The sequence below is a fragment of the Clinocottus analis genome, unplaced genomic scaffold (genome assembly GCF_023055335.1).
Source record: "Clinocottus analis isolate CAN_PGR_092001 unplaced genomic scaffold, fCliAna1.0.p SCAF_16, whole genome shotgun sequence".
NCBI lineage: Eukaryota > Metazoa > Chordata > Actinopteri > Perciformes > Cottidae > Clinocottus > Clinocottus analis.
In genome coordinates, this window is record NW_027175887.1 from 9108873 (window position 1) to 9134889 (window position 26017).

Here is a 26017-nt window from a genome sequence, read left to right on the forward strand (position 1 = left end):
TTGCAATTCTGGCATTGCATGTGTGTTTATATATGTTCTATGATCAGTCGCTGTAGATCTTTCATCAGGCTATCTGCTTGGGCCCTGTTCATTGTAAGCTGTGCTCATGCTGCACTGAGCTCTTTTGTACGTGATTTGAACCATCCCGTGCTTTAAATCTGGCGCCTCTCTCTCTGTTTAGCATTGCCAGTCACCACACCATTGGCCTTCTCTGCCGGCCAATCAGAGGCCTCCGAATCTCCGGGCGGGCGGCACGAGCTAATTAACATGCAGGTATCCAACCAATGGGAGGCGTGTTTACCCTGCCCCGAGACGCGAGGTACGCAGTTGCACCGGGAGAGAAACCGCTGCTCGGAGATCCGAGCCACGATCCAGCCAGGCCGGAAGCCCGAGTCCCACTGCTTCCATATGAACCAGCAGGCTACTGCACAGCCTCAGATGGAGATATTGTAGTTTCACTCTAGCCACATGGTTCATTTCTGATTTTTATTTTAAATGGGCGTCGCACTTGGCCTTGCTCCTTCCCACCCTGTGTTTTGTGATCATATAATTTATTGTTATGCAAGGATTTAACACACCAGTAAGTAGTCATTTTATATTTTTTTTAAGGAATAAAATATTTTTAGGTCTGTGTCTTCGATGTGAGATGGCAGAGGCTGCATTCTGGTCCAAAATGCTCTATGTGACACGCTGCTCGTGCGGTGCTGTAATTTACAAAATATCATAACAGGATGTGTAAGGTGTATCCTACGTGGAATTAACTGATTTAGTGAATGCATTGGGGCTGACAAAAAAAAAAGTGAATCATCTTAAATTGTTGTGATTAAATATTATTATTGCTACTGTTGTGGTTTTTAATATATCTATTATTAATATTGTTAATAGTTTGATTTTATTTGGTGAGCTGGGATTTTTTGGTAATTAGATTAACTATTTAATTATTGGTTAACGACTTATTTGCATGTTGTTTGGTTGTTTTAATTATCCTAGAACCGTACAGTGTATTTTTGCAATTGGGCTATATTTAAGAGCATTAAATATATTGTGGAGAAAAAAATGTAGGCTAAAGCCCTTTTTTCCAGATTATTACGGGGTGCCGATTGTGGTTTTTAGTCCGGCTGCAGTCAACTCTAAACGGTGTAGTTCGCTCGGAGAGGACGGGAGACGTGCCTCGAGCCGACCGAGGTGCGCTCCATGCCCGCCTGCTCTGCCGCGGTTTGCCGCCTGCCTCTCGCAGCGAGCCGACCTACACAGCCTAATTTGATTTATTATCTGCGTTTCTACTTTCGATTGGATTCCGTAAATGCAATTGACAGCTGCTTAATGAATTGCATTAGAGGCGTCGATCATTTGAACGGTTTTTTAAAGAAAAAATCTCGCGTATATTGGCGAAGGGGGGAATCGGCACATCCGGACGCTGCCATGAAAAAAGAACCACCGCGCGTGTTTTAATGCACGTGAATGTACATTTTTTTTTTTCAACGTTTCACAAAGTAGCAGTGTCTTCACTGACTAATTTCCCTCCGAGGTTGCAAGTGGTCGTACAGAATGAGCTGAACGCAACAGCATGGCGAGGGGGAAGGTAATGGCTGACTGCAAAGCACTCTCTCAGTGTGGAGACAAAGGCAGTCCTGCTGACGGGCGGCCATTCACCTTGGATCTCCACACAGTCTTCCTGCTGGAGCCTCTGCTCTCATGTGTGCATCAGAAAGGCTACCTAAACGTTTACAGGGCAAAGAACCCACATTGCACGCACACACGTTAGCCCAGGAAGCTCCAATGGGTGAGGTTTTAGTCTCAGGGCCCTTCGTATGGAAGGCTTTTATTGTTGTTGATGTGGCACTGAATTGAGGTCTCAGCTGTAACTGCCTACATGGGGAGATAATAGTGCTGAGAGGGAAATCGCATATATGAGATGCCACTCTTACACATTGTAAAATGTAGATTTTTTTTTTTTTTTTGTAATTTAATGTTTGCTTTTATTTTGCTGGTTACTCCTTGCAACGCCCTCCAGAAACTCTGAATGGACCCCACATTGAGATGATACAACTACACATATAGTCTACTGTACTGTGAAAATTCAGTCCTGTAAGATTGATTTATTTATTTTCTAATTTGGACCTATAAAATTAAGCTGCCTTCTGGTTGCCTGCTTTGTTTTTAATTGCTCACAGACATCACTGAGGCATATGAAATGAGCTGTCACGTTTGGATGGTTGTTGTAAAGACAAAAATGTATCTTTCAACAGTGATATTTAATTTTGATTTATTCAAATGGGTTTTTTTTTCTCTCTCCCCCAATCTCAACTACATAATGCTATTTTTGTGGTATGACTGAGGATGTAGTCTATAATGTATTTACAACTCCATTTGATTACCTGACCTGAAATAGGTCAAGGCAGATGAAGACAGTGAGAGTGCAGTTATTCTCTCTCTCTCTCTCACACACACACACACACACACACACACACACACACACACACACACACACACACACACACACACACACACACACACACACACACACACACACACACCGAGAGAGAGAGAGAGCCCATGTCTATCAGGAGCTGATGCATCACTGTTGTGGAGTGGTATTTAATTATAGTCTTCTTTTATATATCATGCCTCTTTCTTTATGATTTGTTTCTAAACTTCATGAACTGACAGTGCAGTTTCCTTCTTGTGCAAATTAGCCGATGCATGATGTATTTTTGCAATTGCCAGTTTCATCATAAAACTGGTTATTTTGTAGTTTACAGATGGTGCAAAATAAATATAATCTAATTGCTGGGATGATGACACTTTATTTATTTTTTAATTTTAGATCACTGTGGTGTAAAATGTGAAAATATAGTGTGAGGTGTAATGAGAGCTGCAGGTTTTGGAGGCAGAAACACGCCTGTATCAATCCGAGACAATAGGACGAGCAGGAAGGAGAAGGCAGCAGCGTTGTTCACCTTGAGATGAAGGCTTCCATCATGTTAACCCACCCAAACAGGACAACACGTTTCCTCCTCCAACATAGCGAAGAGGCGTTTGAGTCTTCCAGCCGTCACGTTTTAATAAATACATAAATATATATTTATAATATATTGCATGGTAATAAGCTTCCCATTTTGTTTTGTGAGAGAGTGACAGCTAGCAACTGCTGACGTGGTAGCCGAATTAATTGTTTGAATCAAATATTGTAGGATATGAGCATTGTGGAAAATATACATAGAGCTGACTGTGTCATCTGCGCGTTAACCCCGTGTCTGTGGAATATGAAGTGCTCTTCTCCATATGATGCACATTAGGCCTACAGGCTACCCCAGCCAGGCTGATCAATAGAGCTGAATGAGAGCCAGGCTCACTGGGCTTTTGGACGCCTCGCTGGTCGTTTCTCTCCGCGGTGGCTTGTTTTGCGCCATCACTTTTAGGTAGAAATGTCTTATTCCAGCTAAATGGGAGTGAATCCTTGATATATGGCAGAAAGGTATTACCGCGAAAAGCGTTGGAGCGATACTAATGATTTGTTTTCTCTTACATTTTTTTTACTGCACTGTCAGTGTTTTTTGTTTTTTTGTTTTGCATCGTGTCATTTCTTAACCGGGCTTCCTTGTTTTCCTTGATAATGAAATTTGCTCTGGATTTCTCCTTTGACAGAAAAGATGATCGGGGGCTACGTTTTTGGCTGGGGAAGCCTGCGATCGACTGAATGCAACACATAAGATCTGAAGGAAAGGATTATTATATGGGTTGCATTTGATTTTCCTGACCTGCCCCTATCCGGATTTCGGATTACTCGACATTCTTCGGAATGGAAGGACGGGATTTCGCTGCTCCGGCGCACCTCCTCTCGGAGCGGGGCACCCTGGTGCACCGAGCCGCCTCTCGGATCGCTCCCTCGGGCCACGGCTCCGTACAGCACGGCGGTCACTTCACGCCGGGGAAATACTACCCCTCTCACATACCGATGGCTCCCCACTCAGGTCAGTCCAACACGCGCGTCGGTTGTTGTCTCGTACCAATGTAGCGACTAACATATTATTTTTTTTATCAATATTTATCCGCCTTAAAGCTGGCTGTTGTTTCAAACGCTCTTTCCATAATGCTGCGCTATAAAGCGTGTGTGCATTCATCAATGTGAGTGATGGGCTGTGGCCTGTATGTATGTGTATGTGGTGTGGCAAAGCAGATTATTATTTTTGCACGAAAGAGAAGAATAGATCGGGGCTTTGTGTTTAAAGTAAACGGCTGATCAGGTGTGGCTGTTGACAGAGTTTCCCTCTTCAAATATCAGCTAATAAATCAGCTGAAATTTGATTAAGGCTATCGAGAATTTTGATTAAGCTGAATCCACATTTATAGCTTAAATATATCAACGGTACGAAAGACATCTTAGTTAAACAAATAGCCATTTGATGAGTTAGGTAAATGCCACGGTATTTAAAATGGCATTTGAGATCTGTTTTAGTTTGCACGTATAGGAAGTTGGACGGAGCACACTGGCGCTGGTTTCACTGGCTCTGGGGCTGAATATGAAATGAGATTTTGTCACTTCACGTTAAATTGATAAGTGTCACACCAGAGCAATCGCTCAACCAAAAAAAAAAAAGAAAAGAAAGAAGAAAACCCAAGGCCATACCTCCAGCCATACAGCAAATGAATAGGCTGGCTGAACAGGTCTGCCTGGGTTTACAGTGTATGGTGGTTGTAGGAAGCCATAGTAGAGAAATCCTGCTTCTATATTGGGCAAAGTGTCGAAGTGCAAATGTTTTCACAGTGGATGCATCAGGTTTAACAAGTGACTTGTGTCCAAATGTGTGTTCAAATGTGCACCTTTACATTCATACATAGGCTACACACATTTAGTTCCAGATTGAACAGACACAATTTATAATTCACATCAAAGACATGGAGAATAATCTATCACAGCTGATATTTTTAAAGTATGGGTGTGGACGTGTATACAACCCTCCGAGAACACAAAACCGTGATGCGTGTAATGGTGTTTTGGATTTATGATATTCTTTGAGGCAATATATGCGCCAGCTCATATGTATTGGATTTAATGAAATAAATATGTTTGTCTTTTTTAAAAATGAAGACTGATATATGTTTCACAGGAATTGATCACATTGCTGCTTTTTTTCTCCGCCAAAGTAAAACAAAAGAGATTTGAATAAGTGGTCTTGTGTTTTTTGCATTAAAGGTTCTGAAACCATCTGCCCTGACAAAAATGTTAATGTGGCTTTTAAAAAACACAGGTGTATGATGCATTGGCTGAGGAATCTTGGGTCACTGGAAAGCATGAACATTTAGCCCTTTAAAGTCATTTTATGTAACGTATCAGCTGAAATGATATGGGTTCAGTGTGCGTGGTTGTTGTAGGCGGTTGAATACAGCATCAAAGTCACCACTGACATTTCTTTTTTGTATTCTTCATTTTGTTTATTTGTTTCTTATTATCATATTGAACTATTCTACTGTGCAGAGGCAATATTGTGAGAGGCCAACTAAATATGTTTGTTTTTTTCAAACTCCTTGTGTTTTTATAAAGATTCTGAATTCAATTGCAAAAATCATGCTATAAACATGAGCTTTAATTAGTCATTCAGGAGAATTCATGGGCACTGTTCACCATTCATCTCTCACCATTCATGCTTGCTTTTGGCAACACACACACACACACACACACACACACACACACACACACACACACACACACACACACACAGAGCCTGCCTCTGTATGTTTATTTTCTTCTCGTGAATGTTCTGAGAGCATGAGGAGCACTGCTGGCGACAGGGTACAGGTGCTCCACTACCAGATTGGGGGTTTCTGTTGTATTATTGTGCCGCACCAACACGGAGACCAACCCTCCAAATGTCATCACTGTTCGATGAGCAGCAAAGGTGCTTTATTGTTCTCCCCAGCCTCGTCAGTAACAGATGGGCGTGACGGGGGAGAAGTCTATCTAATATCCTCAAGATCTAGAAAATGACTTAATTATATATTTTTCAGGTACTATATTGAATTAACATGGAGAATCATTTGGGTTCACATTATATCTTAATCCCCTCAAGGCGCTGTTAGAATTATTTGGTGATTGTGCTCCGTTGATGTACCATCGTTGATTTATTATCTTAATAATATTTGGAAATGTCAAGCATATATTAACGCAAATTGATGGATGAGATGTGAGGCATAATTCACATGTATTCATGACATATATTTTTAAAGATGGTAATTCGTCAAAACAGCACACAAAGGCACATTTGACATGAGAAAAAAAAACTTTAAAATGTTTAATTCCTTAAGACAAGATAGTTAAATAGTAATATAATTAAAATCAAAATCAATCAAAGAATTAAAAGAGAATGCTTTAATTAATTCCTAGTTCAAGTGAATTCAATCTGTGTTTTTTCCCAGTCCGTTTAGCCAAATGAGCACGGGGCCGTCCCACTAGTACGAGCAGTCAAACGCTGTCTGACCAAACTGCCCCTCGACTGTTGTTCGTCTTGACAGGCCAGGTCATTAGTGTCCCTTCAAGTGTCCCGTATGCTAGCAACATTAGCACAGCTGAGCATGTTGTTTGCTGAGTGTGTTGGATCTGTTCAGTTTTCTCTGCACTTTCCCCCTGGGGACTAACGTGCACACTGGTTCACATGAATACTTTACAAAGAGCATGAATATTTCACGGTTGATGTAAAAATGCATTCAGAGGCAGGTTTTCTGATGTGGCTCCTTCGAAACAGGCTCCTCTGACTTTTGCAGAGGTATTTATTGCGAGGGCTCCCTTTACCCTCGCTGCTGAAAAGAGTGATGGCGGTTGCAACACCCTGCCTTGGCATTGTTCCTTGCCGGGTTACAGAGTTACACCATATTTTGGGAGGAATTCTCCTTTCTTTTCGCCCACACATACTGGTGAGTTTAGCTGCAATCAGGCAACAACAGACACACGTCCCTCCCTTCTTCCTCAATGAAGCGTGTTAACTTGGAACCGGTGGACATTCTGTCGGCGTGCATTTGCCTCCGTCCATCTTCACCTACTACGGGCCAGTCGTTTGTAATGCACGTCAGGTGGCGGATTTATACTTTGTGCATGCACTGTGTCCTGGGAATGTGACATAGGAGCAACTTCTCTTTGTGTGTTTGCTGATACACTGAGACAAAGACCTACACACTCATCTAATGCAGTCTAATTCAGCCATTCCATTTACAAGGGCTTTGAAATAGTAATTGTATCTCCTGCTGGCTCCGGCGCGGAGTTGGAGACAATCTTCACTTGGCTGTGAGGCCTGGATTCAGATGTTGGATAGTGTCAAAGCAGGAGACACAGTGGAGCTGTCTTTACTGCTGGCATTTATGGTTGGGGGCTCATCTTTCAGCCATATTGTTCTGATCAGTGTGCTCTGGCTGAGGTGTGGCTGTGTGAAAGCAGCGGGGGTTCAGAGGCTGTTCACAGCTGAGCTCTGCTCTAAACACTCCATGTAATCAAAGGTCACATTTGTGTCATCTCGCTGGCTCGACCTCCCTTTTCCTTTACATCCCTCCTGTCTCCCTTTCCATAAGCCGTGTCCTCTCTCTCCTCCCCTCTAGTTCTCCGGCTCCTTTCTTTCCAGCAGGAAGACACTTGTGTCTGGGAAGCGGTGGTCTTCCTGCCACCTCTGTTTTAGCCACCCTCCCCTGCCCCGGGCCATTGTTGCAGATCCCAGCTTTGGGTGTGTTTTTACGGCTGCTGTTAAAGATAAAAAACAGTCCCTTCCACCCGTTTTATTGTTTTCTGGTAGGATGTCCCTGTCATTCCCTTGGTTTTTATGTCCTAGCTGGATATCCGAGAAGCTTCCCCCTTCAAAGGTTAGCTATGCCGTCTGCCTTCACCCATTTTTTTCTCCAAAGGGGAATAAATAACTTTACTGAGACTTTTATTGAACGTCTCATTGCTGGAATATCCCATGGGTCTGTGGTTGTTGAGAAGACGCTTCAAAGACAAACACAGGTGTTTTGTGGAGTTAGCAAAGGACGGGTTATAACCAGGGTCTTTAAAAGAATAGAGCTCAGTCAGTGAGTGGCTTGTTTGTGAGAACTGTGACTTCTTCTTCTCAACCTTGTCGCTCTGGTCTTGAGAACAAGAATATTCCCATAGATAGATAGAGAGATAGCTAAAGATAATGTGCAAAAAAACCCATAGCAATATCCAAAACTTTATCAACATTAGCTTAAGTAATGAGAGGATTTTACTGCACATACATAGGCCCAGATGTGTGCAGTGAACATTTGGTGAAACAATTCCAGTGAAAATAAAGTGTACAATCTGAGTTACCCATGTTAAATATTACATTAAAAGCGGTTTGCATCCTGGAGCCACGGTGGAAGTGCTGCAACAGAATGTGGATGTCAGGCCAAGTGCCATTTACTAAGGCCTCACGCTCCCTCTCTCGCTCGCCCCGGCTCTAAAAAGAGAGAGAACCTTGGACTGTTGTCAGGCTCGTTTGTGGATTGTTGTGAGATGACACGGGTCAGACGCAATGTCGCAGCAGTCTTCCTGAATGGTAGAGGTGTTAGTTGGCATCCTACATCTGGCTGAAGTAGCACCTTGCCCGGTGCCGCCGCCATCTGTCCCCCGTCCCCTGATGCTTCCACTGGAAGCCCAGATGACTTGCAAGGGCAGTCGATTGAATTTAAAAGGGTATGCCTATTGCATATTTCATATTAATAATACCTTTTGGTTACAAGAGTAGTACGCTCTCGTTTCAAACAGATTCTGGCATCGGTGTCATTTAAACTCTGCCTTTTGTTGTGGCGGCTATAGCGTCACACCAGGTGTCCGGTAACCAGTCGTCAACAATAAGTAACATCATCTGGAATGAATTTCACTCGGGTTGCTGAAATGATCAATTTGATGAGTGATTGAATCAGTTTCTTTGCGTTTTCTTTTTTTAATAAAATAACAAACAAAAACTGCCCACAGACAATAAAGGCTTCGGTTGAGTGTTCTGGCGTTCGCGAGAGGAATTTGGCTCGTGAGTGGCCATGCTGCTCCTGAGACGGGCTCTTCAAACAGACCGCCACCCACACTACACCGTGTGGCACGGTGCCACAGAGCCCTCGCCTCGAGCATGGGGCGTGTACACAGGACAAACACAAAGGGGACCCACGGGTGAGAGTGACGGGCAGGGTAATACCTTCCTGTATTAGATTTCAGCGCGTTGGGTTTCCAAACCTTCCCATCTATTTTTACACTCTGCACGAGGGAGCGAGAAGTTGCATTAAGAATCCAACGAGGCTTTGGAAGTCTTTTGTTCACTTCCCATGACGAACACACACACACACACAGACACACACACACTCACGCACAAAAAATAAAAAATAGCTGGACTGAAAATGTATTGTTGCAAGATTGAATAGACTGATACATTCGCCCCAAAGTCAACCGCTGCTGTTTTGTTTGTGATTTGGATCTCAGTTCGGCTCTTTTTCTCGTGCTTTCTGTCTCCCCCTCGTCCTCCCCCTTCGTCCCGTCTCCCCCCCCCCTCCTCCTCCTCTGCCAGTATCGGGCTGCCTCTCATCAGGCAGCCCCAGGCCCACCTCAGCGCATGGCCGTATTGCATGTGACAGCTGTTAGACATTATTAACGGCTCAAGCAGAAAATCCAGATTACTTGTTTTTTAATTTAAATTTTATTATTGTAATCGTCCAGTGAAAAGAACAAAAAAAGGGCCGTTGCCCTATTGTAGTGAGCAGATTTGTGGTCAGTGACAATGGTGTAGGAGCGTGTGTGGTTATGTTTGGGTGGGTGGGTGTTTTTTTCTTCTTCTCTCCGTGTGTGCGCTTGGCTGTGTTCTCCAGACACCCCCCCACTCGAGCCGAGGCACCCTGCGGTTGACTGTGAGGCCCAGACAGGTGCATTGTTAACCCTCTAACGTCTGAGTCTGTCCCTTCTGGATCTTCCGCTGGTGCTCCTGGATTCCATGCTCATAATTGTGTAGTGTTGCCACTTTTTTTTGTGCACTTATGAGGAGTTTTGGAAAAAAAAAAAATCCCAATTCTTTATTTGTTAGATGGCAGTTTAGCTGCATGGGAGCAAGTCCAGTTTTAAAATGTCACAATTCTTTTTCAGCCATAGCATGTAAGGTAATGTACGAGAAAAACTATTTAACAACTCGGCAGTTCTTTTTGTTTACCTGCACGTCATTCTTTCTGAATAGTAGGCATCCCCATTTTAAATAGCTGACTATGATCCATAAATTTAGACGGTATCAGGTGCAGATACACTCAAAATATGGCCCACGATTTTGGAGACTGTTGGCGGGAACAGTGGGCAGTGGTGACACAGTAGCAAACAATGAAGTGTGCTCCTAAATATATGCAGAGATGCAGCATGCCTCTCAAGGATGTGTCAGCCCTTTTTTGTGAAAAAAAAAACAAAGATTAGCATCAGGAATTCCATTTTAATAAGTCTCTTGAGACGTCCAACCAGCTGCCTGGTCCTCAATCCAACGGGAACTTGTTGCTCTCACTCTTTCTCATTTTTTTGTCTCTTTCTTTCTTGCATTGATTTCCTGTGCTCCTTCTGACATTGATTAGTTAAAAAAAAAAAAAAAAAACGCTCTCTCTCCCCCTTCCATTATATTTGTCAAATTTGTTTTACACCACAAATTCTTTCATGTGTCTATCTTTGATCCTCCATGTTTATACCATGTCTGCCCCCACCTACACACAAACCTACACACACAAACACACCTACACGCACGCACACACCCCCACCCTTCTCTTGTATATTATGTGTCCACGTTTCGAGAGGTCCATCTCTGCCCTCCACCTCTTTCTCCAGTGTTTTTCTGTCCCCTCTGCCTGGTGTGACCACTAGGCTACACTGCCTCCTCTCTGACACAGTATGTGTCCTGAGGATATGGGGCAAATGACTGGCTCCTCAGCAACAGATGTGTGTTTGTCTGCTGGTGCTGTATGCATTAGCCTTCTCTGCTTGCCACGCACGCCCGGCCACTGACCTACCCTCTGGTGAATGTGGGGGAGGGGACTGAGGGAGTTTGTGTCTGTGCACGGGAAAGAGACAGACAGGCCGAGGGAAAGGGAGGAGAGCAACAGCAAGAGTAGATGCACAGTGTCACATGCTGTCATACACTTACTGGTGCATTGCAAGCAGACGCACACAAAGGCCCAGACACACGCACACACATTGGCACGTCATACACACTCACACATCTTGCTTCCCAGGAGGCCGTGGGGCCAGTGGGACAGAGTGAGCTTGAGAGTCTGGTTCGTCTGTTTACATCTAATTATAGAAACAGGACTATTTCTGCAACCACTGCTCCAGCTTTTTTTATATTCTTACGCGAGAGGGCGAGAGCGAAGGGAGAGAGAGCGGGAGAGAAAAGTGAGAGAGCGAGGGGAAAAAAAAACAACGCTTTGACAGCCTTTTCTCACAATGGTGAATGGTTATCGCATCCCCTCAGCGCTGCTACAGTCTGCAGGCTCCCAGTACAGTACAACAGCAGGCGGGGGGGGGGAGGGGGAGAGTGTCTTGTATCGTATTCTCTCATCGTCATGTAACATGAATGTGCACATTTACAAGAAGCGAGCAAAAGGCAAACAAGGCCATATATTTTCCCCATTAGCCTCGCCGATACATTCGGTTCACGATGAGGAAAGCAAAAAATAGAGAATCATTTTTTCGCCCCTGCCCCGTGGGCTCCTACTCCGACCTGGAGGAAAGTGCTGTCCATCACGATACTCAAAACAAAAGGAAGAAGGAGTGTATGTTAGGGATTAGCGTTGTGTAAAATATATCTAGTATTAAAGAGAGTAGTTAATCCTCAAGTTTGGAGGCGGATATCCAGCTGAGCGGCTGTTGTTAGCCGGGGGGCCTGGAGGGGAGAAGCTGTCAGCCTTGTCGGCCCGCCCGTGGTTTGCCAGGTGAACGCCAGATCAGGAGGGCAAGGTTGGACCTTTGGGTCTGGGCCAGGCAGGTTGCAGCCTCTTGCAGGTGCTTTCATAAAGAGCCCCCGAGGCCTGAAGCTCAGCCCGCTGGATGCAACCTGAGCCAGGTGCTGCCCAACCCCCACCCAAATACGTAAACCACTACATAATGGAAATGTGTGCTTGCATACACCCCACTGCCACCACCCAGTCCACCCTCAGTCCACCCCTTTTATTCTGAGACATGGCAGGTAAATTAATTGTCCTCGAGTATGTAAGGTATATGCAGAGATAAAGGTGCGCTGTCTGGCCGAGGCGTAGCGTAACGGCCATAATGATGGCTCTATTGTGTTGATGTTGAGGGGGGTAGTTAGCGGCACAGCCAGCAGGGCCCTTTCTGGAGGGCTGTATAGTCTCTGATTAATAGCGGGGAATGCTTTGAAGTGACACCCAAGTGCACCGGCTCACAGGCTAATAGCAATACCATCAGTATAGGGTGAGCTCCCTCTTCCTCGGTCTTCATTAGCTAACGTTTCCCCAGCGCTATCTAGCCACCCTCCCCTCACACGCCCGCCTCATCTACAGAGAGAGAGCCTTTAGGATGCTCTCAGCTTTTTACATTTTTGCAATTGTTTCATGATTTCACTGTCATTTCTCTCTGTCATGTTTGGTGAAATAGGACTTTTTTTTTTTGTTTCCATTGAAGGTGGCTGGGAGGGAAGGCAGAGAGAAGGTCTTTAGTCACAGACAGACAGAGCTCTGCTGCATAGGTGTACTGTGGCACCGCCTAAAGACTCGTGGGATTGATGTGGCATGGTGGGGGACTATTCCCAGGATCCATTTTGATCTCCCATACTGACGGATGAGCTACAGCTGTGTGTGTGTGTGTGTATGTGTGTGCAGGAAGCAGAAGCGAGATGCAGGGTTGGGTCTGTCAGCTGTTGGAGTAAAGTAAACTATTAGCCATGGGAGAAGGCAGTGTTTCCAGTGAAGAATTAGAACCACTTCTAATTGCAGTGAGGTTGGGCTATGATTACATGCTGGCTAATGCACTGACAGACCTCTCACTTGGCTGGCGCTCAGAACGCTGCTGAAATGGCTGAATGCCTTTTGGTTATACAGTGTAATGGGAGTGTGTGAGTGTGTGTGTGTGTGTGTGTGTGTGTGTGTGTTTGCTATGTATGGGTGGCTGCCTGTGTGTGTATATGTGATTACACTTGCCTTTAAAAGTGGTTTCCTGTGCTTTTTGCATGTTTTTGTGAGTTATGCATTTTGCTTACACACGCGCGCGTGTGTTTATGGGTGTGTTTGCCGTGCGATAACTGAGCTCTGCTTGTTTTTTGAGTGCCTGTCGTGATTTGTAGCGGAGGCAACTTTTCTTCCCAAATCAAAACTCAGCTGGCGCAACTGTTTTCTGTACAGTACAGAAGAAGTGTGTGTTTTTGTGCGCTTGAGCTTTTGTCTACGCATGTGTTGTATTTGTGTGCGGGTGTGTGTGTGTGTGTGTGTATGCCCACGGGAAAGCGCAATCAAAGGAGCTGTGTGGTGGAGAGATTGTATAAAAGGAGTGAGAGAGAGGAAACGGAGTGGCAGGCAGCTGAGAGGGCAGCATGTGAGGGTGGACGGGGGGGCTGATGCAGGTGCCTAATTCTACCTCAGCCCTGGGCTTTTTGTATTCCATCCATCTCTGTCTTCTCTACTTCTGCAAGGGGCTGTTGGTGGACGCAGTAAATCCACCTGCTTCAATTACAATGTTGATGAGCCGAGATATCTGTGACAGTAATCAGAATAATAACACACGCAGATGGATTCATACACAGAATTATTCTGTGAATCTCTTGCATAAGTAATCGGGGGAAGAATTTTTAAGGAGCTGTGTTAATTTTTCACCCCATAATTTGAATTGCTCACGTTTTGCTGGTGGAACAGCTTGCTCTTAGGTGTGCAGACGCCCACGCATGCGAGAAGGTGGGGTTTACTCTTTTTGCCGGCAAGTTGCGGTAAATCACATCGCATTCCCGGCATCTGGGATGACAGTTATGGGAGTGTGTCTGCTGTTTCTTCATCAGACCCCGAGGCCTGCGTTAGCTCTCTTTTAACTGGACATAAGGAATACAGATAACATTGCAGTTGCTGTGGGGTCATGTGGCCAGAGAGAGCATGTTGAACACTGAAACAGAAATCCTGTTGTGCATCTCTGCTGATCACTTCCTGGTTTAGTCATGGGTCACAGAAAGGCTGAACGACTGCTCAGGGGATTTCACAAGAAACCTACACGAGGCATTTTCATGCAGGGGGCCTTTGGAGGTCAGCAGCAGACCGTGGTTGCTGTAGGGATCATAAATGGACGTAGTTGTGCACATGTGGATTTGTGTGTGCGGTTGTTAGGAAACAAAACTGGGACGTGTGTTCCGTTTATTTTTGGTGATGTGGAAGGTCTGTAACTTCCCGGCTAATGTGTGACAGACTAGTGAAGTATGAGGAGAGAAGCGGTCATCCTTGGTAACGTGGCATGACCAGAGCCGTCTGTGCACATGGCAACTGGATGGATCAATACCACTGGAATGGTGGAGGTGGAGTAAACTATGCAGCCGAGTGGGAGGGACAGAACGGTCAGACATACTGGAACATGTGATGCTGCAGATGTCTGTTATTTTAGAGAAAGCTATGAGGTCCGGAATTAATTAACATTTTAACATAACGTTTGATTTGAATATTATATATATATATATATATATATATATATATATATATATATATATATATATATATATATATATAGGTTGGCTGTTGGTGTATGTGTGTGAACGTGTGTATCCCCATCTGACAGATCTCCTTTCAGAAAGTGGAGCTGCTTTGATGATCAATACTGACACACTGTCTGCACAAGTACACACGCACACACACTCACACACGCATACACGCACACACACACCGCACGCGCACACACTTTTAAGCTCACTGTCTCATCTGTCAGCTGACAGAGTTTTCTCCCGCTCCGTGGCTTCTCTTTCCAGCCAAGCAGATGGTGAACATTCAGAATGAAAGCAGATCCTAAGTCCTTTTTGGATCTTCATCAATTCGGCGGTCTCTGGGACCGTCCTGCGCGGGGCTCAAGTTTCTCAGCGCGGACCGAGCCTCCTCCGATCCACAACAAGGGTGTAGCCGCTGCCTTCCTTCCCTCCACAGCCCGCGTATGTCCAGTTTAACGGCAGCGCTTTTTAATCGATAACAACGATGCACATTCACTCAAACAAACACCGGAGGTCAACAAGGGATGCTGGCAGTTGGCCCCCTTTGCTCACTCCTTTTGCTCCCTAGCAACTCAGCAGATCCCTCCAAACCCAGCGGGGCGCCTGTGCGCCCTGCTCGATCACATCCTCACCCGGCGTGCGGCACCCTGCTTTGTGCGTAAAGGAAACGCTCCGAAGAGCTCGTTTCCCTCGTCTTCCGTCGTCTGTCTGTCCCGCTTACCTGTAGCACCGGCTGTACCACCCAGCCCTCCGCCCGGCCTGTTTTTATGTGACAGAAGGAGCAGGATTTATTTCAACACACATGCCTGGACCCTTTAACAGGGCTGGTTTGAAGGCGCGCCGCTTTGAAGGGCACACCACTCCTAACTGTAAGTGATTTTACGAGACGTGTTTCTGTGCCAGTCAGCCACAAGCAGATTGGGAGGAGAGCGGTGGGGATGCCATTCCAGCACACACCATCTGGGAGACAGTGTGCGTTCTTCTGTGTGTGTGTGTGTGTGTGATTGTGCACATGTGTTTCTGTAGGTTTGTGTGTTTGTGTGCACGACGAGGGAGACGGGTGGTTAGCGCTGGCTGTGAAAGGGGGGAAAAAAGAGTTAGACAATTTGAGGGAGGCCTCAGACTGCCCCTGCCCGCGTCAACTGATTTATGAGCTTGTGAAGGAAATCTCCCATTTGTCACTTTTCATCTATTCTCTCCACGTCATCCTTTTTTTCTTTCTCTCTCGCTCCCTCTCTCTCTCTCTCTCTTTCCTTCTCTCGATGGAATTCAGCTTTACAGAGGACGTAGAAGAAACGTGGAGAAAGGAAGCAGAAGAGAAAAGGAACAGGAACGGGGAGGGAGCTGCTTTCTTTATGTCTTGTTAAAACCATGTGGAACAAAACGGTTCTCTTAGTGGATATGTTTTAGTCAATATTCGCAGGTGTTGACATGCCAGCGTAATGTATTTTGTTTGTGCTAAGGATGCTGGTCATTAGGCAGTGTGTACTTTCTGCTTGTAAATAATTCAAAGCCCTTGTTGTGATGCTGCTCCCACTGTACTGTGGTTTGAGCATCATTGTAGGAAACAGGAAAATAACTAGACGCCATCTTGCGGGGGGAGGGAGGGAGCATACTCAGCCTTCAGTTAGGTTGCAAAGTTTCGTGACAGCATCCTGCACAGTTCTGCCACTGCAGCGGTGACAAACTCTGTCCACAGGCGTAAACACCTGACAAAGTGCTCCAAAGCGCTCCTGTGATAGCCAGGAGTCTCCAGGACCACATATTGCCACGGTGACTCACACACACACTCACAAGGTAAAAAACAATACCAGCGTCGTCGTCGCGGCTGGTACAAACAGTATGTCTGAATGTTTGTGTGTGTGGAGAACATTTCTATTCCACAGGGACACACAGGTCTGCTGCTATTACCTGCTAGCCTCTACATTACCGCACTGAGGTCCCAGTCAGGTCAACTGCAGTCTGGAGCCTACTGTGTGTGCGTGAATGTGCACTCATCGTGTATTTATGCGTCAGTGTGCACCTTACTCACTGTAGTTGCTAGCTATAAATCTGCCTCACCCTTTCCTGGCCCACTGAGGACTCAGCGGGAGCAGTTGGGGGAGTTCACCCTTTTTCAAAGCAAAGGAGGAGAGGAGAGGAGAGGAAGGGAGGGCGAGGGTACCGGGTTAGAGGGGAAGAGAGATAAATGAGGGAGGGTGCTTAATGAGAGCCCTGGCTCACATGATTATGGTACGGGCTGATAGAAATCAGGATCTTTCTCAAAGAAGTCAATTAACCCCCCCCCCCCCTTCCATAATTATGCATGGCTTGCTCCACTGGCTCTTTACTGATAGGGCTGCTCAGCTCAGCTCAATATGCAGACTCATGCCGCCTGCGTCTGCGAGGGCTTGTGTGTATTGTGAGAAGCTTTCGTCGACCCTTTCTTTCAGAATCTGCTGGCAGTCTGTTTTAAACTCTGGTTGTTGTTTTATTTTACAACCCATAGTTATTCCCGACGCCCTCGTCTTTCTTCTTACCTGACAAGGTAAGAGAGCCAGTACTGGACCAAGCCAGGAAGGGGCTCCACCCCAGGAGGCCTCTGGTCATAAGTACATTAGAGGCTAGATGATGGCTGAACTCTGTGGTCAGAGTAAATAAGCAGTGTTGTATTATGTCAACAGGACCAGGCGGCTCCTTCACAGTACCCAGTGTTGACATAACTGCTCTCTTATCTGAGGAGCGCAAAGCCAAGCCCCACAATAGAACACTGTGCCAGAACAAATACAGTAAGAAGATAGAAACCACACTCTCCAACACACACACACACACACACTGGCTGTTAGGGAATGTGTCGCATGGCACTACAAGTGAAGGCCGATGCCGGCGTCAGTATGGCTCAAAACAACGTATATCTGATAAAGCAGGCCCTTCCAGCAGAAGTGTAATCAAGTTGCGCTCCCAGCACGGGCTGCTAATGCTACCAGACTGCCCGGTGTTCATGCGAGCTCATGGAAATAATGGGGTGTTTAGGATCTCAGTAATCTGGGTGAAGGACCTAGACTCTGCTCGTGCCGCTCAACCCGGCAAAGAATGAAGGCCGGGCCTGAGTCATGGGGCCGGCTCGTCGAGCACTTTGTGGAAGTTGCGGCCGCAGCTATCACTTGCGCGTATGTGTGTCAAGCTGAGCGGAGAGAAAGAAAGGGGAGCGAGAGGAGAGAAAAAAAACAGATTGTGCTGGTTTGCTTTTCAAACCGTTGTTTAAGTACCTGTGTCACATTTGCTATTTTTCTGTGTCAAAACATTTCAGCAGGCCCTCTTCCCCTCATTGCCTCACATCACCCTAATAACTCTTCTTTATTCTCCTTCCCTGTCTTCCCCCGCCTCCCCCTTTCTCTCCATTATGGCCTTTGCAAGGTCTAGTCTCAGCTTGGCTCACACTGGCGTCGCGATAACCTGCTGAAAGCTGCTGCTCTCCCGTGGATACGAGGACACCCAGCTGAGGTTTCTCTGCGCTGCCTCTCCCTCGTGCTTCTTCCCTTTAACTCTGCAACCATGACTCGCCGTCTTCATTCCACGGTTTCCTCAAATCATTTCCCTGGTCAGGCTCGCCCCATAGCTTGCGGCTTTCTGGCCCAATGCGTATGTGCTGACATGTTTTATGGCCAGCAGAGCAAAGTGTATATTAAAGAAAAATAAGAAAAGCCAACATGTGCACTCATAGGCACACTGATCAAAGTCGGTTTGATGGTTATTCTGGGATGGAGGGTTTTTATTTGAGACCGAAACACTGCCAGTAGTTCCATTGAGCAGTCAGAGAATATATGATTTCAATTTCTATCCTTCGAACATAGAGGGGCATTTTTGTATGCCTTTTGAGTGGGTGTGTATCTGTGTGTGTTCGAGGATGTGCTATGTCAAACAAAACGAGCAGCTGCAGCACATCTGTTAACTTCGATCAGATGCCGCGAGCCTTCTGTAGCCCCACGAGGCCTCCCTCCTCCTCTGTGCCGTTGCTGAATACGACCTGCAGACACATACAGGGTGAGCGGAAGATGACGCGTGACTGCCCGGCCCGCCCACCTGTCCTGCAGACTCCATGTGATCACCACAAAGGAGATGGATGACAGCAATGGTAGCTCTGCAGCCAACCAAGCAGACAGACAAGCCATGGGCAGTTGATCAAGATGATATCCCTCCCTTCCGTTTCCCTGGTTTGACCTTGGATTGTGCCTTTCCTGCTCCGAGCTGTTAAAGACTACATCAGGCTGACCAGCTGGAGAAGGGAGAGGAGAGGCATGTCATGGCTGCCCTGCTCTATGTTACACTTCATCTGCTCATGTTGGGATGAGGATGACCTTCTATCCTCTGCTCAGATTGCAGGAAATGCTCCTAATTTTACTCATCTCTGCTCAAGTGTGTTGCTGCAGATGTTGAGCCGGCCTAGCAGTCCATAGATGACCAGCATCAGCAGTCGGGAAACATATCTGATCTTTAAAACCCAGTTTGTCAGACGTATTTCATAAGATAACGTACTGTGTGATATGAATGACCTTGCACACGCTTGACAATGTCGGCTGCTACAGTGAAAGAAGGTGGCTATCCGTCCGGGCCAACTGGAGTGTTGTCCTTCTGGCTAAGAAGCTTTGCAACCACAGAAATCAAGGAGAATCACACATATTATACAATGTGTACTTAACCTGGTACTACTGTATATCGTCTGGCCTTGGCTACCCAGGTGCCGTCCCTCCTCATGTTTGTAGGTTATCAGAACAAAAATGTGTGCATTTGTCTTGGCTAACGCTACAAGAATGAAACATTCTTCCTTTGTTCTCCTTGTGAACCGGCAGCAAATTATATTCAGGGCTGCAGAAAGACCTTGGGCTGGCTGGCTGGTGCGGCTGGTCTCTGCTCTGTTATCTGCACTGTTCTGTCTCCGCGCCCCTGACAGGCTACATCAGACGGAGAGAAGCCAGAGCAGGGAGCTGCCTTCTGTTTCTCTCACACACATCACTCCAGGACTTTATCATATTACAGGCCAATCTAAGAGAACTCGGAGGACAGCGGCAAAGCAGTCTCTGTAACAAGGGCCCTCGAGTCCAGCACTGCTCCCCGTGACCTAAAGGAGGCGCCGGGCCACAGATGCAAGAGGGAGGAAGAGAGGATGGGAGGACAAGAAAAGGAACAGGACATTCCGACGAGCCCTGGTTGCCAGTTGAATGCTGGGATGCTGATTTATGGGCGGTTCTGACGGAGGGAGGGGTGAACCTCTGACTCCCCATAAAACAAGACGTTCATTGCCCTCCCAGGTCTCAGGAAAACTGATGGACAAACAAGAGCAGAGAAACCGAGCGCAAGTGTGATGAGGGAGGGAGTGGGAGGGAAAGCGCTTTTTTTAAAAGTCAGAAAATGAAGAGAAAGTGTTTCCATTTTGAACCATGCGGAAGACGGCAACTGGGGGAAGAGAGCTGGTTTGATGAGAGAGGACAGAAATATGGAGCTGAGCAGCATGGGGGAAGGAGAGGGAGTGATGGAGGGATGATGGAGAGGGTGTTAGGCCGGAAAGGGAAAACCAAAAAGGGGAATGAGTGATGGGGCTCAAAGGAGCAAAGGGAGAAGAGGGGATGAAAGTGAAAAAGGGAAGACGGCAGGCAAAATCTGCCCCAATGAGTCGAGCTGCCTGCAGATTTATGTGGTGTTGTGGGTATCCTTATACATCAACCAGAGGAGATGGGGAGACTTGAGCAATGTGACGCCTATGGGGTTTTGTGTGTTTATCTGTGTATGTACTGCACCGCACTTTTATTCTCCATCCTCACGCTGTTCATGTCTCCTCCAAAGCAAACTGACTTCTGAGTTCGACAGAACATACTCGCCTGTGGTGAGGTAACATCCACCCACATCCACACTTCACTTTTCCCGGAGCTATCTAGCGCTGCTGGTAGAGAAAATCGAGGTTTGGACCACCCAGGACTGGGTAGTCAGAGAGCTGCTTTGATGTGGCACAAGCATATGTGCAGTGCATGGGCACAATCTCTGCTAAAACGCACTCGCAAAACACTGTTTTACTGCCTCCTGTGCAGCATCATTACTCCTCGTCACTGGAGCGGTGGGATGCTAGAAATGAAAAAGAAAGAGAGAGGGGGAGAGAGAGAGAGAGAGAGAGAGAGAGAGAGAGAGAGAGAGAGAGGGAGAGGGAGCTACCTCCTGTGCCAGGCAGTGCCAGGCTGAAACACTGGAGCCGTATGGTCACCCTGAGGGAGGGGAAACCTGCCCAGTCTTACCACATCTCAATTAACCAATTAAGTTCAAAAGTTAACAGGGGACTAATTAGAGGGAATAGTGCTGAGCACTTGTTTTAATCTGCTTTTTTTCCCACTACCAGGCATGTCTGTGTCCATGACCTGGCTGGCGGAGCTTTGGCTGCGTCGGCTGAAACATGGCACGCAATCCGCCGTTAGTCACCCATCCATCCCTTTGGCCAGAGCATAAAACCAATGGATTTAGACAGATCAGTCATCAGCTGTAAAACAAACCAGATCCCGAGCATTCCACGTGATGTTTTCCAGAGGAACAGGAGAACCATGAACACGTCATTTTTGCATGTGAAGATTGAGAGACCTGTGAGAGATTATTAAAAAGCTGAGAACAGTGTTTAGTCCGACTTAACATGACCGTTTCCTGGTTTCGCCTCCTTGTACTTGGTCCCGCAGATGGGTATTAATGGATGCCAAATGGGAGGTTTAGTGTCTCGCCATTGGCCTGTTGGAGTCTCCTTTTAACGCCATCATGTTAAATGACTTGTGTTTAGGACTCGAGGCTACAGCGCGCTCCTCTCGTTGACAATATGCCTCGGGCAGAGAGTGTTTGTAACTTACCACTAAAAGTACACATTGTATCCCTGTGTTCAAGAGGATGAGGGGGTTCGGTTGCTATATTGGCTGCTACCACCAATAAAAGATATGTGGGCTGTGTGACACAATTGTAGTGGGGCTGTTTTGAGCCCTGGAGCCAAATGCAGTGTGTTTAGAATCAGTCTGACAGCTATAGAGAGAGAGAGAGAGAGAGAGAGAGAGAGAGAGAGAGAGAGAGAGAGAGAGAGAGAGAGAGAGAGGAGAGGGAGAGAGGTGAGTAATCCCTCTTTGACTCCAGCAGCGATATCTTTGTACTGTGATTTTTCTTTTTGGGGCTTTGTATAAGGGCTGTAACTATTTAAGTTCCTGCATGGTTGGTTAGCTGTGTGTGTGTGTGCGTGCGTGTGTGTGTGTATGTGTGTGTGTGTGTGTGTGTGTGTTTCTACATATGTGTGTGTAAGAGGAAGAGGGTGAGAAAGGCTTGCATGTCAGGATGCAGTTTGAGGGGTGAAGGTCTCCCCTGTTGAACGAAAGGCCCTGGAGGATTCCTCCCCCCTTCCTCTCTCCCTCCTCTTCGCCAACCCCCCTTTACACTCATCTCTTTCTCTGTGAGATTCACAATGCTGGGAAGAAATGTGTCATTAACAGGGGAGACCAAAATAATGTTTATGGGCTCAAGCAGCACTGAAATCATTTTCCATATCAGTGCAACTGCATGGGCCCTGTGGGGGAGTAAATCTGATTTTCTCCTCCCTGTGCCAATGGGAAACATCATGGGAAAGAAAACAGATTGGATTGTTAGAGAGATGGCCTGACGCAGCTGTGGGCGGCTCTTTTTATGTGTGTGTGTGTTTGTGTGTGTGTGTATCACATTGAGAGAGACAAGAAGTGGAAGAGAGAAGACAAAATACAAATGTGGATATTTAGCGTGCATGTGTGGAAGAGAGCATGGGATGGATGAGCCCCGCTATGGTAATCACAATTTCATGCCTCAAGAATAAAGAGCCGGAACGCAGCAAACGGCCCTGAAACACCCTCATGTAACAATGGGTCAGTTAACAAGCACACTCACCAAAGTTTGGACAGATAACAAATGGGTCTCCTTGAGGAGTGTGTAGCGCCCCAGTATGCAAAGAACAAAATGCTTCTGGCCCTGCGAGTGCTCAGCATAATGTCAGGCCCTTATTGACCATTCCATAAGAAACACTTGCATTTCATTTAAACCAAGACACACAAAAACACAAATGCTTTATTAGGCAGCGTGGAGGGAGTTTAATAAAGTGAAATGCTGATTGAAATAACGCCGTGGTGCTTGGAGAGAAAACACTCTGAGCCTGGTCTAATGTGCACTTCTTGTTACGCCATCAACATTTAACTTCTCAGAGGAGGAATTGAAAGCAGAGTTTGGTGATTTTGTGTTGTGAAATAGCCTGAAATAGCCCGAACCTGTGTTCAGGGAGTAGGGAACGTGAGTGTGCATGTGTGGGTGGGTGTAAAAGGAAGGTAATGGGCCTTGAACTCATTTGTACCGGCCCGGTCCTGCTGCTGTTTCGAATTGGTCCTCCCACCTTCTGTGTCCCGGCCTGGAATGTCTGCTTGCTCTGCACAGAGGAGGCCAGTGACTCAGCACACTTCTGCACTTTCACACGGATCACAGCGAACCGCCGAAACACAGGTCTGAGTGACGAGCCCAAACCTAACAGAGCCTATAACAGACCTATCTTTACCTTCAGCATTTGTCCAAACACTCATGTCCAGCTAGTCCAGTTTCTTTCTAGTCTGTGAGAGTCATTCCCACATGTCCTGCCCTGTGCTTTACCCTTCACCTCTTTACCCGTACCTCAGCTCCTTCGAACCCTGTAGCCTTCACCCCTGCGCCAGCTCTTACAGAGCTCTTAGACAACACACTTCCTGGTCTGCAAATAGCTGCGCCGGGGCCGTGTGTCCAGCTCTTTATTTACTGTGCTCATAAAACACTTCTTCAGCAGGAACTCTTCCAGACATTGCTATCTCTTCCTGTCAGCTACCCCCTGCCCTCCTCCACACTACTGTTGGCACAGGAGTGATGGGATTAGTGGTGAAAGACCTTTTTTTTTGTTGCTTTGATTACCCTCTCCCTTTATAAATAATTAATTGCAGTCAAGCTCAGGTGGAATACCGCTTGAGAGGGTCAGCCAGGTCGCGGCACACATTTCTTCACCTCTACAAATAGTCAAAGCGGGCGAGATGGAGAATCGATGGAGGGAAACATATTGGTGGGATGTGTGCATGTTCTTTGACATCACTCCACCCCTCTTAGAACAAAATATGCCTCAGAGACATGTCCCCCTATCTGTTCTCTCCGCAGCATCACAGCCTGTGTAGATCCATTGTTGATTTCAGGATCCCTGCCAAGCCAGGACGAGCCAGTTGGACTAATTTGTTTAGGATTAGAATCTCTTATCCCTATCATGTCAACTTGCATAGTATAAACAGCTGGGTGAAGTGTGCGGGATGCTTTGGCTGACCTTCCCGAGACAATTTTATTTGCATAGTACTCCAAAAGAAATCATTCCATCTTACCCCACCATCGCTTCAATCGCAAGCAAGTGGCTGACCACGAAGCCACTCTACAAACACAGGCTGTCAACTTTCAGCGAGACGACCACCATACGCACACACAATCGCACACACGGAGGCGCGCATATGCTCGGCGACACACACTCCCACACACTCTCTGGTGCTCTTTCGCTCTCAAAGTTTCTCACAGTTATCCTCACACCCTTATCTACACTTGTAGTCTCAACTCTCGCCCCTTACCCCTCCTCTGGATGTTGCCCCGTTGTACTCTCCCTCTCTTCCTCCATCCATTCTCCCAACTGCTCCTTCCGCTCCCTCTCCACTTCTCCCACCCCCGCGCTGACCACATCCACTAAACTCACTCCACAGGCACGCAGTGTGGAGAGTGTCGGAGGCGTGTGCGCTGCTGGCACTTTCCCCCACCTCTGCACATGGCCCGGATCCAGGACTGGACCGCCTGCGCGCTCCTCTCTCACTTCAGAATGTCTAAAGGCAGGGAGGCGGTTTGCGAAGCGGGGGGGGGGGAGGGGCGGGGGGGGCGAACAACGACGACAACAACAACAACTCCCGCTCCAGTTGTTTCTGAAGAGAGGAGGAATTTGGCTACCAGTTGTGCTAATGTTTTCAAGATGACTGTGACTGTTTGAAGGAAATCCCCCCTCTTTAGTAGCCATTTGAAATTCCTTCTGTGTTTTATTGTGAGGAAGTAGTCGCTGGGTTAGTCAGCGGCCCTCCAGGGTAGCCAGTGCAGTCTGTCTGGGGCTGCCGGTGTGTACGGTTGCCCGATCCAATCCAGTTTCCCCGTGTTGCTAGAGAGGCACAGAAACTGAGTTATGTGTTTATGAGTGAATATGTGTGTGGAAAGTCTGGCTGGCTTCTTTTTGGGCGTCTGAATTTCTGGGCAGAACATGGAAATTCGTCGTTAGGGAAGTCTGCTGAGAAAGACGCATCCTGCTCAATATGTTTTCGCTCGGTAAGTTAACTTCGAAATGTCTTATTTCTTCATCGCCTCTGTCGCGACTTTCAGGTTCTTTCCCACTCAAGTGTTAAAGAGCCAAACCAGGCCACATTAAGAACGTGTCAGAAATCACGAATCCCATTCTAATCGTAGACGTGGTGCCAGCAGCAGCTACTTCAACTAGCTGCTGGATTTTAAGAAGCTCTTGGAAAAAGAAAAGGTTTCTAGTTACATTTTTTGATCGTCTCTCAACTCTTACTGGTATTGATTTGATTTTTTTAAGACGAGAGGAAAGAGGGTGTTTTGTCCCGGGACACGACGGAGGGAGAGTATACGCGCTGGGATTGTTAAGGGTGCATTGTTAGGAGCTGCACATGGCACTGACCGCTGACAGTGCAACTTCAGCCGGCTATTGCTCACTGAATTGTTCTGTGTGTGTGTGTGTTTCTATCTCCGGGCATTTCTTCTTCTGTCCTCCCCTCTCTGGCGCTGGCTGATCACTGAGCTGTGGAGAACAGGTTGATGCAGTCGGACCTGCAATTTTCTCTTCTTCTCTTGTCACCATCACTCTCATCTGTCGCCGCCTGTCTGCTGTCCTTGTCTAGACGACACGTCCATCCGTCCCTTCAGGATGCCGTCTGCAGATAAGACGAAGAGCTGCAGCCTCCCCTGGCTCACTTTTCAAGAGCAAACAGGGAAACGTGATGCACAGTGAAATAATTGTACTTTATCTTCTCTTAGGTATAGTTACAGATCTGAGCTTTTGCGTATGTGTGTGTGTGTGTGTGTGTGTGTGATCTAGCCTGCCCAAGCACACACATGCAAGTGTCTTGGTGTGTTTCTCCAGGAGGAAAATTTGATCTGCTTCCCAGCGTTGAAAAGAACAACGTGTTGTCGGTGGGTGCTTGTTGTCTCACCAGCTTGCGCTCCATCACTGCTTGGCTCACATGAATCCCTTTACATCCTATTATTGTATAACTCCTCGT

At 46.7% G+C, this 26017-nt stretch overlaps 1 protein-coding gene across 7 annotated transcripts in view; it reads left to right on the top strand.

Annotated features, from left to right (window-relative positions):
* The first annotated feature begins 370 nt into the window (after nucleotides 1-370).
* Nucleotides 371-26017, top strand: part of LOC137786300 (BAH and coiled-coil domain-containing protein 1) — a 61263-nt gene continuing 35616 nt past the window's right edge. For all 7 annotated transcript variants that reach the window (XM_068578072.1, XM_068578076.1, XM_068578077.1 and 4 more), the window contains exons 1-2: nucleotides 371-580; nucleotides 3649-3974. In XM_068578072.1, the coding sequence (XP_068434173.1) occupies nucleotides 3803-3974 (172 nt within the window). In that variant the 5' untranslated portion in view covers nucleotides 371-580; nucleotides 3649-3802. The remainder of the gene's footprint in view (nucleotides 581-3648; nucleotides 3975-26017) is intronic.